Genomic DNA, 15404 nt, shown 5'->3' on the forward strand with positions numbered 1-15404 from the left:
TGCCATTACAACATGTAGCTATTACTACGTTCTTTATGACCCAGGTATGTCTCCCCCTAATTTACACTACTATTATGCTGTTTAATTAATACTGCCTTAAGACTGTTTGTATTCATAATGCTTTAATACTGCTCTAGTTAATTTCGTGACAAGTTAATTGTGCGCCCCTGGCCTCTGTGGTATAATTTGACTGTTGTTGTTTGTGACAATACCAAGTTTCTGTTACTCTATTAACTTGCTAAGTAGCTGTCATCCTTCTAACATCTTGCTGTGTGGAGTGTCCACTCTCCTTCCTCTAGACAACAGCAGCGTACAGAAGTACTGCAGCCAGCTACAGGATTACTTCAACGAGGTTGGTTTGGAACTAGACAACCTATTTCTGGCGTGTTTCCCAAACAATTTCATGAAGAAAAAAGCTTAAACCAACTCAAAAACTCTGTATGATGTTCAGAGCAGACAACAGAGAGGCTATCATGACTGAAAAGAGAAAAGTTTACAACTGCTAGCATACCATAAGCCATGCTTTAATTTCACTTGAGCTTAGTACAATATATAACAGATTCCACATTTCATCCACATCTCTGCGTTCAGATTTAACAGCCAGATCAAGCCTCCAAGGGGCAGGTAACCAGACCAATTAAACAAAACCACCCCAGTCTTAGGCTGGGTATTGAACTCTCCCCTTCAGTGCTCAGACAAACACAGCGTACAAACACAGCACGGAACATCCACGGTTCTGTACAGATGAAGGGCATCAGCTATCAGAAGGGCACAGTTAATTTTTGTAAGATGCAGATAAGAGACGCCACTTCTTGAAAGATCATTAACAGTACTTCCTCTGGTGTGGCTAACCGTAGCCCTACTGTGGTCCTTTGACATATACACCTCTCTATTTCCCAGAGTCCCTGCAAGCTTGCATTGCATGATAATGGTAAGCTACATCAAGAGATCGGTACCTTTTGAATTACCCGTTATTAGCATCGTAACAAGGATCTAATTGCAACAATATTGATGGTACTATCACACCTGTTTATTTAAACCTGATTATTTCAGCTTACATTTCCTCCACCTCAATTCCTTTGCTCTTTCAGAAGCAGTTCTGTCTCCTGACTTGTTACTGAACACTAGAAGTACTACGTAGTTGTAGCACTGCCAGGAGGAATTAGGTAAAATAATGTTAAGTGTTTTGGCGAGAGTAAAGTGTTCTAGAAGGAGAGTAAGCTTATTCATGCCTCCACCATCTGGTCTTCTGTATTTCTGGAACTGAGTGTAATTATGAGCTGAAAAAAGGATCCTTAAAACTGACTGCTTTAAATAGGTTTGCTCTCATTTTCAGATGACTTTTGTCTTTCTTTTTTCTACTAAGTTCTTCAAGAAGAATTCACCTAGTCGAAGGGGGAAAAAAAAACACCAAAAGTGACTTTTATGTGTTTCCATGAAATAAACCAAAAGAATACACATTCTTACTTAATGAGTATTGTATTCTACAATATAATTGCTCTTACCACTATTCTGTAGCAATTATATTCTACACAACACTGCTTTCAATACGTACAGCACGGACGTAAGAAAACCCAAACCCATAATCCAACAAGCAACAGCTCTCACCCCCTAAAAATCCTGATTTTCTTCATGCCCAATTTTATGGACAAGCTCTGCTGCTTTGTGCTTTCACCCAGGCCAAGGTGAATTGATTTAATTAAAAATTAATTCCTATTTTATAAAGTATCAGCAACCTGTAGTGAAACCTGCTATAAATCTTGTTTGAATTGGCATTAAAATCGTCTGAGAAGCAGGGTGCCCCTGGATGATGATTATTCCCTGCTCTCTCCTTAGGAAAAGGCAGGATGTTGGACCTGCACAACAGTTCAGTAAGATCAGTTGCTACTTACTACCCAGTGCTTTGTCAGAAAATGCACTGCCATAAGTGCGGCTAATTATTTCTAGGGCACTGCAAATAAATTCTGCCAACAGCAACAAAATTGTATCACGAAGGGCCCCCTTAAACCCTGAAGTGTTTAAGAAGCAGAATGTAATGGAAATCTTGAAGCTGGTGCCCCCTCTAAATGGATCCTGCCTCCCGCATTAAGCTATCGTACAAATACCGGGTAGTGCCACGCTGATGCACTTAGATGAACTACAGAAGACAGGAAGTGTAAATAATAAAAAAACAAAGGATGACTAGATAAGTTGCCCTTGAGCTAAGGTGAGCTTTGCTGCCTATTACTTCACAGTTTTAATTGTTATATAAAAAGTCATGTCCTAAATAATCTAACACTCTGTAGTAATTTACCTGCTTTATAGGAGGAACGCACTAAAGGCCCACTGGCTGTGTAATGGAATCCAAGCTCGTTTCCTACTTTTTCCCAGTATTTAAATTTTTCAGGAGTTATATACTCCTCAACCTAGGTAAAAAAGAATTAATTTTGATCAGGTCTTAATATAAAAGAAATAAATATAGACAGCACGTAGTGACATGAAACAGTTACATCTCAAGTTCAAAACATTACGTTCCAAAACTTTCAACAGTCAAGTCATGAAAACTATTTTCCTCTCTGCTTTTCACCCAAAGGATGTATTTTATTCGCTTTTCAGATATAGCTGATAAGTTTAGAATATAATTTCTAGTTGTTGCTTCATCATTTCCTTTACTCTGTTTTTGAATGGTCCTTTTGCACAATCCTTTTTTTGTCCAAATTTGTAAAAGAAAAAAAAAAAAAGAAAAAGAAAAAAAGCTGCCCCACAATAGTCCTACAAATCTCTTCACTAACAGTTATTTCAGTGGAACACAGGAACAGAACAAAGACCCTGGCTCTGGACAGATTACAGAAGGAGAAAATGGTAATTTTCACAGCTGAAGTGGCACCAGTACGGGACAGCCTATGAGGCAGCGAACGAGAGCTGGCTTGAGCCATTATGTTCGAGGCATACACTGAGGCTCTTGTTTTGCAGAATCATGCCTCAGCTCCAGCTGTCTCCCCAGCTAACAGTAGCAAATAGCAATGTGAAGTCTGCAGGAGACGGAAAAGATTAGACAGTTGAAGTCATTTCTAGCAAGGGGCCCGTAACATGAAAATCAAGTTCAGCGAAGAAGGAAATTTTTCCCAACATCCATTGTCAAGGATGCATATCAAATCCCACTGTAGAAAGAAGAAACTTTACTGCAAGGTAAAGACCAAAACACTGCCCGTAAATTGAAGGCATGTTTACCTTTAGGTGACGTTTTGTTGGTTGCATGTATTGTCCCAGGGTCAAACAATCTACATCTGCTTCACGCAATACTGTGAAAAGAAAATTCCTCATTAGTGGCAAAAGTATCACAAGGGATTGTCAGCAGCTGGGAAACACCCTACTTGCAAGGCTGAACCAGGGTCACCCCGCAGCATCTCGTGGGGGTTACATCCCGCAGTCTCCATGAGCAGTAACCACGCACTGCATTCTGCAATCCACACTCGTGCAAGACCTGATGTAGCTCAGAGCCAGAGAGAACATCATCACTCTGCACTGCAGTCACTTGTCTCACTGCAGAGATGACACACTCTTTTTTATTTTACTGCTTTTCATTGTATCTTCAGGTCAGAGCCCTTGTTTGACAAAAAATGGATGCACACACATACACTGGGCACTTCTACACTGTTTCAAAGTCTTCATGCTGAAATTATGCATACTTGTCTGAAGAGATATAAATCCAAGGGAAGTTGTCAACATCTTTTAACAGTTTTACACACTTAAGGCTATATGTTAGTTTTGATGCCTGCAGAAACTTGCAAGCGGTCTGCTAATATGAGGCAGGAAGGATGGGAAAATCAGGAACTGTAACCTTATGGTCCAGACTGTAGGATAGGTGTAGAAAAAATAGACTATATCACTGCATTGTAACTACGGGTTACTGTACACAAAAGAAAGTACCAGGTAGACATTCTTTCAGCTGGATATAGGAGAAGTGTTATATAATTAAATAATTTCTTCTTAAAAGTACATTGTATTCACTTACCACTGTGAACTTTTCTCCTATTAAAAATAAATTGAAAAAAAAAAACACAACAAAAACCAACACATAAAAAAAATGCTAAAACTCCAAGGATAGCCTTTTTTCTAACAACTAAGTAAGCCAAAGTAAACTAAACAATAATGTCGTATATTTTTAAAAAGAAATGTGCACTAAGGCAACTATGTTGCAAGCCCACTGCTTGATTACTGCAAGGATTAGGGATGTTAAAATAGTCACAGAAAGTTAGTTATAACTGCCACTGAAATCAACAGGGAATGGATCTACATGTCAAATTGTTTCTGAAAATCTGACAGCCATATGGAAGCTAAATATTTCAGAAGTTTGGTCATTTTTAACCAAACATTTTTTTCCCACAGAGCCTTGAAAGCCTTTCCTCCAGGAAACTGATTTGTGAGGATGCTCACAGCTGTTTTCAAACGTAATAACGTTCATACATGCAAACGTGTATTTCAGCCCCAACTCACGTTTCATTGTTGCGTACACCTGTTCATCCGTCTCGCCCAGCCCCAGCATGATGGAGGTTTTTGAGATAACCCCAGGCTGGACCTTTTTAGCATGCTTCAGCACGCGCACGGATTGCTCAAAGTTGGCTCGGGGGTCGCGGACCTTCCTTTTAACATTTTCAGCACAAGGGAAAAAAAAAAGAAAAAGAGAGAGCAAGAAGGCAGGTAATTCAGAGATGCCGAGATAGCTTAATCCTGCTAAATTCTACAAAGAAAAAGAGAGAGTTCAGAGGTTTCACTCAGGGGTCTCACACCAGCAGGCGGCTGCTGACACTGCCCCTGCTGTGGACGAGGCTCCGCGGGCAGGCAGGGAGCAGCGAGGGGGGGCACGGCGGTGCCTCTCGCCGACCCCGGAGCTTCTCGGTGCCTCCGGAGCCCCTCGGGGCGCTGCGGGGCCGGGCCGGCTCGCGGCGGATCCCGTCAGGACCTCCCGGGTGCATCCGGAGCGCGGCGCGGGACCGGCGCCCTCTGGCGGCGGGCGGCGGGCAGGGAGGCACCGCCGCGCCCAAAAGCACGCCGGGAGCTGCGCCCGGCCCCCGCCATTTCGCCGCCCGGCCCGGCCCCGCTCCTCAGCGCTCCCCGCCGGGCACCGGGGGCCGTGAGGAGCCCCCCGGCGGGGCTGGGAGCTTCTTCGTTCGCTTCTGCGGCTCCTTCCCCAGCTGGCCGCTTCTGGCAGCCTCCCCAGCCTGGGGCTGGGCGTTAGTCCCTGTGCCGTGTCAGGGATGAGGTCTGACACCCCACGTTGGTCTAGTTTTAGAGAGTTTTCCTGTCTTAGCTAAATTTTTCTCATGTCGAGGTGTGATGATGATGCCCTTACAACTGCAGAAAAACAACATGCTGAAGACTGACATGAACATACCCAACAAAGCAAGCATGTTTCCTTCCAAAACACAATCCTGTGTGTAGGCTAAAGTTGGGTAAAAACACTTAACTTACTATTGAGAAAGTTTTGCAAATAGAGTACCTCACAAAATACAATTTTTTACTTTTAGGACAATCCTTTCCCTTGAAAAGCCTATATAAAACCCCAGGGTAGATGGATACATAACATTTTTTCCATTGGCAGGTTATATAAGACAGGAAAACGTTGGGGTGTCAGTACCACTCGTGAATGGAATGTAGAGAACTGACAGCCAAAGCCTTAATGACGATTTAAATAATTAGCTCTGACTCTCTCTGTCACAAAGAATCCCTTTTACAAAATCCCTTTTGTTTTTATACCATCTTCTACTTCCATTTATACATACTACTTTTGCTTACCTTTGTAATTCTGGAACGGTTTCCACATTGTGGGCATACACATCTAGCCCTGACAATGCCACTTTCTCCACAGCTTTAAGGTCCCCTCGAAAATCAGGAGTTAGGCATTCTACAAGAATTTTTGAATTCCTGAAAAATAGAGACAGAAAATGAACAAATCTATGGGATTTGTATCACTGTTGCTAAAAAGCTCAATACAGCAAAAACAGAACAAAAAAACCTGAATCAACAATGCGCTGATAAGCAAAGCAAAGTTAATTCAGGATACATTGCTAAAACAAGAGACTTCTGCAAATACTAAGGATTATTGCTCTTTAATAATATTATAGTTCAAACAGAACAATGTGTTTAATTTCCAATTTTACCGATGTGAGCTAACACAGAATGAAAGTCAAATTATATAAAAGCCATTCTTGCAGTCTCTTAAACAATCACACTTACTGTCTGTACGTGATTTTTTGTCAGTTGCAGGTTAACTTAACAAGGTTTTCAATATTATTTTAATATTGTAGCTTTGATATACAGAGGAGATATATTCCTGACCTGACACATGGTTAAAGAAATAATCCAGAGTTTAGCTTTAAATAAACCTGAATTGGAAATGTATTAAAATTGAAGCCATACTTTGGGACCATTATACCAGAAAGATGAAAAACAGGGAAAAAAGGTATACAAGCAGGCTAAAGGCAGACTTTTGTGTATGTATGGTCCATGAAATAATTCAGCTGAAGGTAATTTTGACCTACATGCCATACCACTCTCTAAAGGTTTAATAGTAATAGTAATACATTATTAATATACCTTTCTTTCAGATGAGAGACTGTCTTGGCAAAGTGTTCTGCTCCACCATCAGGCATATCTAGAAGCATTTCAATTACCCAGTTAAGCTTTCTGTTCAAGAAATGTATTCACTTATTAGCAGTGCCACAAAAAATGCCGAGTCACATTTAAATACAAACAAATAAAGCAGCAGTTCTTGGTCAAAAGCTGAAACACCGGTCTTATCTTACTGCTTATGCCTGAAGCTTATAACAGATATTCTACCAAGCCTCATTCTGCACGCAGACTAAATATGATCATTTAGGGCAGACTTCAAATGTTTACTCTAAATTTACTTGGTTTTGTGGGTGCACTGTCGGCCTAAGCAAAAATTGACTTGAACCGTTTATGGTTTTGATCTGACAAACAGACTTACAAAAAATAAATATTTCCAACTAAGTATTATTGCTCTTTTATTGTAAGCTACTTTGAAGCTACTGGACTTTCAACTGAAGTATACTGAAGAGTCTTCACAACAGTTTTGCCCACCTATGTGGTGTCACCACAAAGGAGCTACTACAACCATAGAAAAAAGCAACTTTCAGTATTAAGAATAATTTATTCAGGTTTAGCTGTTGGGAGGAAGTTCTGTAATATTATTCTGTATGAATGTGGATTTTTTTTTTGCTTATCAAGTAACAGAAAACAGTGCATTGTGTTGTACTTCGCAAAAAAACGTAGTTATAGAATATTTAATAAAATCTTGTAATATTTTTAATGTCGAGACCTCGTTGCTCTCTACAACTACCTAAAAGGATGGTTTTTAGCGAGGGTGTCAGTCTCCTTTCTCAGATGACAAGTGGTAGAACACAAGGCAACATCTTCAAGTAGCACCAGGGGAGGTTTAGATTGTTGACTCCTTTACAATAGGAATCCTCAACAACTGTGCTGAGCAGTAAGGTCTGTCTTTACCCCATGTAACGTATATGAGAGCTTACACTGGAAGACGTTATGACAATGTACTAACCGTCTCTGTCCACAGATGTCAATACGACATAATCCAAGCCCCACTCAGCAATAGCTTTAGCCGTGTTGTAAGGCTCCTCTGGATCCAGTGGAGGTGGATTTTTTGCTGTCTTTACTGAGCAAAATCTGCAACCTCTAGTGCACGTGTCACCCATCAGCTGAAATAAGAAAGGCATTCCTACATTTACATGTCACACATCACTATTGTTCAGCTGAGAAACAGCTGCATGTGTCAAATTAGACAAATCCCAATAATAAGGAAAACAGTAAGGACAGTGACATACCATAGATTTCATATAACAGACCCAAAACACTGTAGTAGAGATTGTAGCATATTGTCGGAGATACAACAATCAGCTCAAACAGCAACAGAATACTTATGAAAAAGGTAATAGCTTACCATAATAGTAGCTGTAGCTGTAGCATATTCGCCACCTCCCCAGCATTCTCCGATGTTGGGACAACGTGCTTCCTCACATACCTGAGGTTAGACAGTCCTGTAACGTGTATTTCAACAGTAGCCTACAAACTAAACCTAAGTCCTTCTGTGATAAATGAGATTTAACAGAGTCTTTCTACCAATTCTGCTGCTTCAATAACAATGTGTGAAAGTCATTGGTGCATTACATCCATTTCCATTCCTTTCCTCTACCACAACTCCAAAAATTCCTCAGACAAGTAACTACCTTATTAATTAGCACAGCGTCATTAATATTTTAAATTTACCAATTGCACAAGATTCAATATTCACAAGATCTATGATACATCAAAGCATGATCTTGCTCTGAAAAAAAAAACCCTCAATGCATACCAACCCCTTTTTATCATCTTGAATATATATTTAATGAAATGGGTATTTCTAAAATTTCTTTTCTTACAAAACAATTATATAGCTCTGAAATTGTTTCAATTAAAAACAGTCACATGTAGCATCTTCTGACCTCATTGGTGATGCAAGCAATAAACTCTAATATTTAAAATCATAGCAGAAAAACATGAAATTCTCTATAGGATTTTTTTTTTCATTAAGGGTAAAACACAGTCAAAAAGGACCAGCTTTGGGCTTGCAAGACCATGCAAGACATAATTTCTACCTGTCTTCCACAAAAAAATAACTCAGCATCATTAGAAAAATCCCTTATTTCTACAGGAAAATTTGTTTGGTACTAGACTTACCGTGTGAAGATTTAAACTTCTCAAGGTATTCTTTAGTTTGTTGTAATTCTTTCCCATGGGAATCTTTGTTTTCAGCCATGGTGGAAGCCGCAGCCTGAAAAAGAAATCAAGCAAACAGGATTAATAAAATATTTATTTAAGTTTCCACTAATTTCTTAGATCTACATCAACTTGTCACATATCACAATGAGGAAAGGTTCCTTGGATATTGACACAGCTCAGTGACCAATATTAACACCACTCATAGTCATAACAGACTTCTGTCTTCCATGCTTATTACCATCCCAATATTCAAAAGTAGGAGTTTGTTGTCATTGGAAGGTTTAAAACTGTTAGCAGTACCGGAAGGATTTAGGAGTGCAGCAGTGGAGATCGTATCAATTAACGGCAGTGTAAATTGCACACCTATCACAAAGTCTGATCAAACTTCTAACTAGAAATATATTTTAAGTATTTTTAAGTATTTTTTAATCTACTCTGCATTAGTTTGTTTTTCAATATCAGTAATATTTTTCACCGCTTCCCTATACTCACCTATTGATCTCTACTTATAATTTGATGCAGGGTATGGCACAAGCACTCAAGTGAGAAAAATACCACAACGCCTTAATGTTTCGGTATGTATTTACAGTTAATACTGTGTTTTTTCTTCAAAAATCAAATTGGCAAGCAATTTGACAAGATAATTTAAAGACAGTGCATTGTATATGTTCTGTAGTTCACACTAAACATGCGAGGTACTGCATGGGTGCAACTACAGTTGCTCGAAATGACCATTACCTTTCGCCTTTCTGGCGTTTTAAATTCCCTGTATACTCAGCCCAGGCACTCTTGTCCGCCAAATCTCCAGAGACAAAGTCCTGTAAGTCCGGTCCATTTTGGAGAAATTTCTTCTTTTCCTCTGGCAGGGAACCTGACGTCCCGTACTGGTTACACGCCTGGCTCCCCGACACCTAAAAATAAACAAGAAATGGCATAGTTTATTGATTTATAAATGTATTGGTTATAAATACCGCCAGTTCACAACCACCCAAGCCCATAACACTAAATATTCCTCGGTAGGCTCCCCCCTCACCCGTCCGCGGGGCCGCAGCAGCAGCCGCCGGGCGCTGAGCACGGCGATGCCGGTCCCGCAGCGGCCGCCCCGCGGCAGCAGCGACATGGCGGCCGCCCCCCCTTCCCCCCCGATCGATGCGCTCGGCGCTCGGCTGCCCGCGCCCGTTAGCGCGTCGAGCCTCGCTCCCTCCTGCCTGCCTCCCCGTGATGACGTCAGGGGGCCGAGCGGGTATAAGTACGTGATGACGTCACGCGCCGCCCCTTTCCGCCCCGCGCGCCGCCAGGTGAGGGGGAGCCAGCGGCCGCCATCCGCCCCGCGGCCGCCCCGCATCCGCCGCCATCCGCCGCGGGTGGCCCCCGCAGCGCCCCGCGGGGGGTGCGGGCAGATTCCCGGGGCGGTGCCGGCCGCCATCGCGGCGCTCTGATGGGGCTCTGCGGGCCGGGAGCCGCCCCGATGGCGCCTCCTCACCCCCCCCCCCCCCCCCCCCGGCGGAGGCCTCACCGGGGCCTAGCCCGGGCTTGGGGGGCGGCGCCCGTAGCTGGGGGGCTTGGGGGGCGTGAGGGGGGGGAGGGGGGCGGCGAGGGGCTCGTCTTCGAGGCTCCCAACTCGTTCTGGTTGTCGCCCGTAGGATGAAGACCATTCTCAGCAACCAGACCGTTGACATCCCCGACAAAGGTACGGCTGTGTGCGGAAAGCCCCCCGGGTAGCGGCCCCGCGGCCGGCTAACGCGCGTCTGTCTTTGGTTCGCAGTCAGCGTGTCGCTGAAGGGCCGCACCGTCATTGTGAAGGGGCCCCGGGGAACCCTGCGGAGGGATTTTAACCACATCAACGTGGAGCTGTCTCTGCTGGGGAAGAAACGCAAGAAAGTGAGTGCTGCACGGTTGGGGTTTATGCCCCTAGGGAGAAGGTGGGGGCACGTAACAGGTGTTTCATGCTGCAAGTAAATTACTGGGTGTCTATTTCTGTATTTTCTGAAAGAAAATGGAGTTGTGGAGCACTGACCCACTCAGGCTCCGTGACAGTCCTGAAGTTCTGTTGTGTTTTGGAATGAAGTTGTTGGTTGATTCCCTTTGTAGCTGCAGTTATAACTACCGGGGAAGGGGTTGCCTGTTCTATGCTGTTTTTTGAGCTGGCTTGTTTGAACTAGATAAAATTAATTCTGTGCGTTTAAGTTTTCAGAATTGGCAAGTTACATTGGGAGAGCTGGTGTTTTCCAAATAGGTGCATAATATTTTTGTGTCGTCTTAAGGATTTAAGAAAAGAGGGGAAGAGTGGGTGACTTCAGTAACTTATTGACAAGCACCTGCTGGATCATAGGAACATTGGCTCCTTATGCAGTGCATCATTAAGAAGTTGATAGATTACGTATGGGTGACTGACCCCAGAACAACTGGTGTGCTATTCGGAAGGATATTGTCGCGTTCGTAAGCTAAGGTGTCAGAATTTCTTTATAACCACTACCTGTCCTAGTTTCTCTGAACTTTTGTTGGTAATGGGGCAAAAAGAAGAACAACTTTGTGCGTTGGGTGTTAGGGCATAAGACTTGAGCTGGTTGGGCATTTAACAGTCATCAAGCAATACTTTTACACTTTTAGTAGTTAACTTGAATTTCTCCCTCTTAGTTTGTCGCAAAATTGTTTGGTTTTGGTTTTGAAATGTAGCTGAAAGTGTTGTTATTTTTTTCTTAACCCAGCTGCGTGTTGACAAGTGGTGGGGTAACAGGAAGGAGCTGGCAACAGTTCGCACAATTTGCAGCCATGTACAGAACATGATTAAGGGTGTTACACTGGTAAGTTGTATTTTGAAGTAGGAGAACCGCGTCGTTTTTGTTGCAATAGCCTTTTACTTCAGTGCAAGCTTTTTTCAGTATTCAAGTTAGTGTGCATGTATGCTTCTTTTTTCCCCCCTTTGCTGTCAAACAAATTCTGCAGGTGGAGAAAAACCTGAACAATAAGCTTTGAATATTTTTTGGGCTTAGCAACTTGTCCTTACTAGGAAACTATCGTCAGTATATTTCGTTTTTAAATGTATCCAGTAAGCATTATGCACCTGTGTTTTTTTTGGATGTGCTTTCATTTCAGTGTCTTAACGATGTCCTTTATCCCAGGGTTTTCGTTACAAGATGAGGTCGGTGTACGCTCACTTCCCCATCAACGTAGTTATCCAGGATAACGGCTCGCTTGTGGAAATCCGAAACTTCTTGGGAGAGAAGTACATCCGCAGGGTGCGCATGAGGCCAGGTGAGCGCAACTGCAGGTGTTGCACTTAACTATTTGTAACAGGGCTTTCTAAACTGTCTTTGGGCTGCCACGGACAGCAGGAGATGGCAAGTGACTGTCAAAGCAGCATTTTCCAGTCTGTCCGAATATATGGAACCTTACAATATGTTTACTACTGTTCAAATTTATAATTGGCAATGATTGTAACTTGCTTTTAATAAATCTTGAGTAGGGAGAAAGCTTAAAGCTAGTTACTGCAATAGGAATTACAAGGATCTCAGTTTAATTTCATCATCGTTCAATCTTGGCAGTGTTCATTGACATTAAACTGCTGGTGCTCAATTTTAAATTGGTGTTTCTGTTTCAAACATAGTATGTGAACTAATTTTTACAGTACCTCATATTTTTGGTCTTTAAAGCGTTACTGTGTTCTGAGTATCTTGATTAGCCAGTAGCACAAATTGTAATTTACATCTTATCCAGTTTTGCATAATTGGAGTTTCAGCTAGGTGTCTGACGGGGCAGGCGTTTGATGGATCTTATTAAAGTTCCACAAGGAAGAGACAAAACATTTCTTAAACACAATTACCCTAAGATTGTAGGGGATACTTCCCAGATGAAACTTTTTTTTTGGTAGTTCCACTGCTGATGAAGGTATTGGTGTTACAGATGGTGTTTTAGGTTGGGTTTAGATGAAAGCACCAGGCTGGTCTGATGTGATACAGTGTAGAGTGATTTACAATAGCTGCAACTTCAATTTACAGTGGAATATTGATTTGACTACTTGCTTTCTTCAAAAATTGGCTTTTATTTTAAAGATAGGTGTTAGTTAAAATGCTAGCTTAACATCTATTCATTAAATAGATCGAGCTATGAAGTCTTACTTGTGTTACTTTCCTTGCAAGTGAAAGTTTCCTGTTAAGTTCTTGAGTGTGGTAGTGCTTACCCCCATAAATGCCTCCAGTGTGTCTGGTGACATGTTGCTGAACGTGTCAGAGGGTGGGGTTTTTCCTGATGACTCTTACGTGGGGTGAATCCAGTTTTATCTGAGCGTAAGAATGTGGAAAATGGCACCACCTAGCTGACAATGTCGTGCTGGCAAAATGTCTAGCTTATGTGCTGTGGGGGTGATTAATGCTGTAATGCAGGAACGCTTCAGTAGGAACATTACTCGGTGCAGGTCTTGTTCTGGATTGAAGGCAGCTAATCTGTGTGTGCTGGAACTGTTGAGAGAGGGCAGCCCTGGAAGAGCTTTTGGGGAGACTTTTTTAACTAAGTCATCGAAGCTCGTTATTACCTAGAGTAATACTGTCCGGATCCGTGAATTGTGGTAGGACACAAGCGCTGTGTCCTGAATACATCTTTGCTGTCTTCACCATTGACAGATGGTTTGTGTGTTTTGCTTTCTGTAGGTGTTTCCTGTGCAGTATCTCAGGCCCAGAAAGATGAGCTGATCCTTGAAGGAAATGACATTGAATTGGTCTCCAACTCAGGTTTGTGAAGTCAACGCAGGGGGAGATTTAATGACACCGTCACTTTTACCTGAAGATGTCAGTTTAGCAAACTTCTTTTCCTTTTTCTCTAATACTGAGGTAAATGGCAGTTCAGTGTTTGTTCTTTTAAATCTGGTCAGTGTAATTTGCTTTTCATTGGTTGTTATGCTTTTTTAAAGCTTAGAGAAAATCTCAGCTTTTCAGATGTACAAGTATGCAGTAATAGACCGTCTCTGCCCAAAGTTGCCGAGCTAGGCTCAGCGAAATGTATTCTTTCTTCATCAGAACTGGCGGTTTTTCAAGCTATTGTTTCCCTTCTCCAAGTGACAGTGTTATTTATTAGTTGAAATACTGGAGAGGCTATTTGGTTGGGCCTCTTGTTTTGTGCTAATGGTCTTGCTTTGTTCGTAGCTGCCTTGATCCAGCAAGCCACTACGGTCAAGAACAAGGATATCAGGAAATTCTTGGACGGTATCTACGTCTCTGAGAAGGGAACAGTACAGCAGGCAGATGAGTAAAACTCTAACAGGTTGGTGTCATCTTAGGGAGACCGGTGTTACTTTGTACGTTACTATGCTGTGTTTGTCAGGTGTGCTAAGTTCTTTCTGAGGACAAGGCTGGCACCTTAGCTTGCTTCTTAAAGTCTACGACTTTCGGAATGTGGGAGCTGGGAACAACAGGGATGTGAGGCAGTGTGCTTGAGAAGCAAACACCTAGAGATGGTTACCTGAACGGGGGACTTGACAGGGCTCATCTGCCTCAGTGAGGCAGTGCTGAACCACATTGCCTGTAGAGATGCAGTGGTATAAGGCTTCTTGTAAAACTTCTACCAGATTTCTTAATTTTTCTTAACAACTTGGCCTCACACTGCTGTAGGGATAAACATCTAACTGAGGCGCTGTATTTCTGTGCTGTGAATGCCAGTTGTGGTAGCTATTGGGAACTGAAAACCAACTGACCTGGGATGAAAGACCAGTTTCCAGCTATTTACAGAGAGGACTTCCTGGTTGGACACTGACTTTATTTTGAAAAAGTGGATAGCGCTTAATTTGTATATAGGGGTCTTCTGTGTAGTGTGTGTAAATTCTTGTAAACAAAGGTCGGTGTAACAAAGACAACTATTTAACGTTGTCTATGTACATTTGCTACTGAAGTTGAGTTCAAGGATTTGGGGTTAATTTAAGAATTGTAACTGGTGGAGTGGTTCGAGACATCTCAGCTACATATGATTCCATACGTGGTACAAAATACTTGTGTAGGATGAGTCAGGCTGAGTTGTATTTAAAATAAATGTTGTGTGGCTTCTGAACCTGAGCAGGAAACAGGATCCTCATGAAGTGACTTTCATAAACTAAATCTTAGTGGCAGCCAGATACCAGGCGCTTACAGGCTACTGAAAAAAATATTTTTAGTGCTGTTCAGAGTTTGAGAGACATGGTGACTTGTTACCTTTGTTAAGCAATTTTGAACCATTTCTCATTGTCAAGTAGTCTTTTCTGCATAAACTTAAGTACATTTTTGAGCTATTAATTTTTGTCTTGCCTTAAACCTACCAGATCAATTAACTTGTCATGTGTATATAAACGTTCAATTTCACATTTGCTATGTTAAAGCCTTTCTAAAAGCTCTTTCACTTTTTATTTACAGTTGTCTAGATCTTGAAACAAACCACCATGAGACAGCGTATCAGCAAGTGCTGGATTGAAGCATCTGATACAAAAACTGAACGAGATGAGAGGTTTAATAAAATAAAACCTATTTCATATCTTGGCCTCTTCTTTAAGAACTAAACAGTGATGATGTGAACCTGCTCAAGGTCTGTCTTCGGGAGAAGCAGATTATCACGGGGTGATGCAAAATAGATTAATGCTGCGTACATGCCTGCAGCCTCGGCTTGCG

At 42.1% G+C, this 15404-nt stretch overlaps 2 protein-coding genes across 2 annotated transcripts; one reads left to right on the forward strand and one right to left on the reverse strand.

The window, feature by feature from the left end:
* Positions 1–503: 503 nt before the first annotated feature.
* Positions 504–9934, reverse strand: LIAS (lipoic acid synthetase). Its single transcript, XM_035551343.2, has 11 exons — positions 9812–9934; positions 9517–9689; positions 8737–8830; positions 7961–8041; positions 7562–7718; positions 6577–6634; positions 5776–5904; positions 4477–4622; positions 3211–3281; positions 2294–2405; positions 504–1385 (listed from the first exon to the last, which is right to left on the reverse strand). Exons 1-11 carry the CDS (start codon positions 9896–9898, stop codon positions 1333–1335), a joined length of 1161 nt encoding a protein of 386 aa, XP_035407236.1. The 5' UTR covers positions 9899–9934; the 3' UTR covers positions 504–1332.
* Positions 9935–9994: 60 nt separating this feature from the next.
* RPL9 (ribosomal protein L9) lies at positions 9995–15270 on the forward strand. The gene is made up of 8 exons (XM_035551365.2): positions 9995–10076; positions 10422–10468; positions 10544–10659; positions 11487–11582; positions 11901–12033; positions 13425–13505; positions 13917–14034; positions 15153–15270. Exons 2-7 carry the CDS (start codon positions 10423–10425, stop codon positions 14021–14023), a joined length of 579 nt encoding a protein of 192 aa, XP_035407258.1. The 5' UTR covers positions 9995–10076; position 10422; the 3' UTR covers positions 14024–14034; positions 15153–15270.
* Positions 15271–15404: the final 134 nt, after the last annotated feature.

This window comes from Cygnus atratus, chromosome 4 (assembly GCF_013377495.2).
Source record: "Cygnus atratus isolate AKBS03 ecotype Queensland, Australia chromosome 4, CAtr_DNAZoo_HiC_assembly, whole genome shotgun sequence".
In the NCBI taxonomy this organism is placed as follows: Eukaryota; Metazoa; Chordata; class Aves; order Anseriformes; family Anatidae; genus Cygnus; species Cygnus atratus.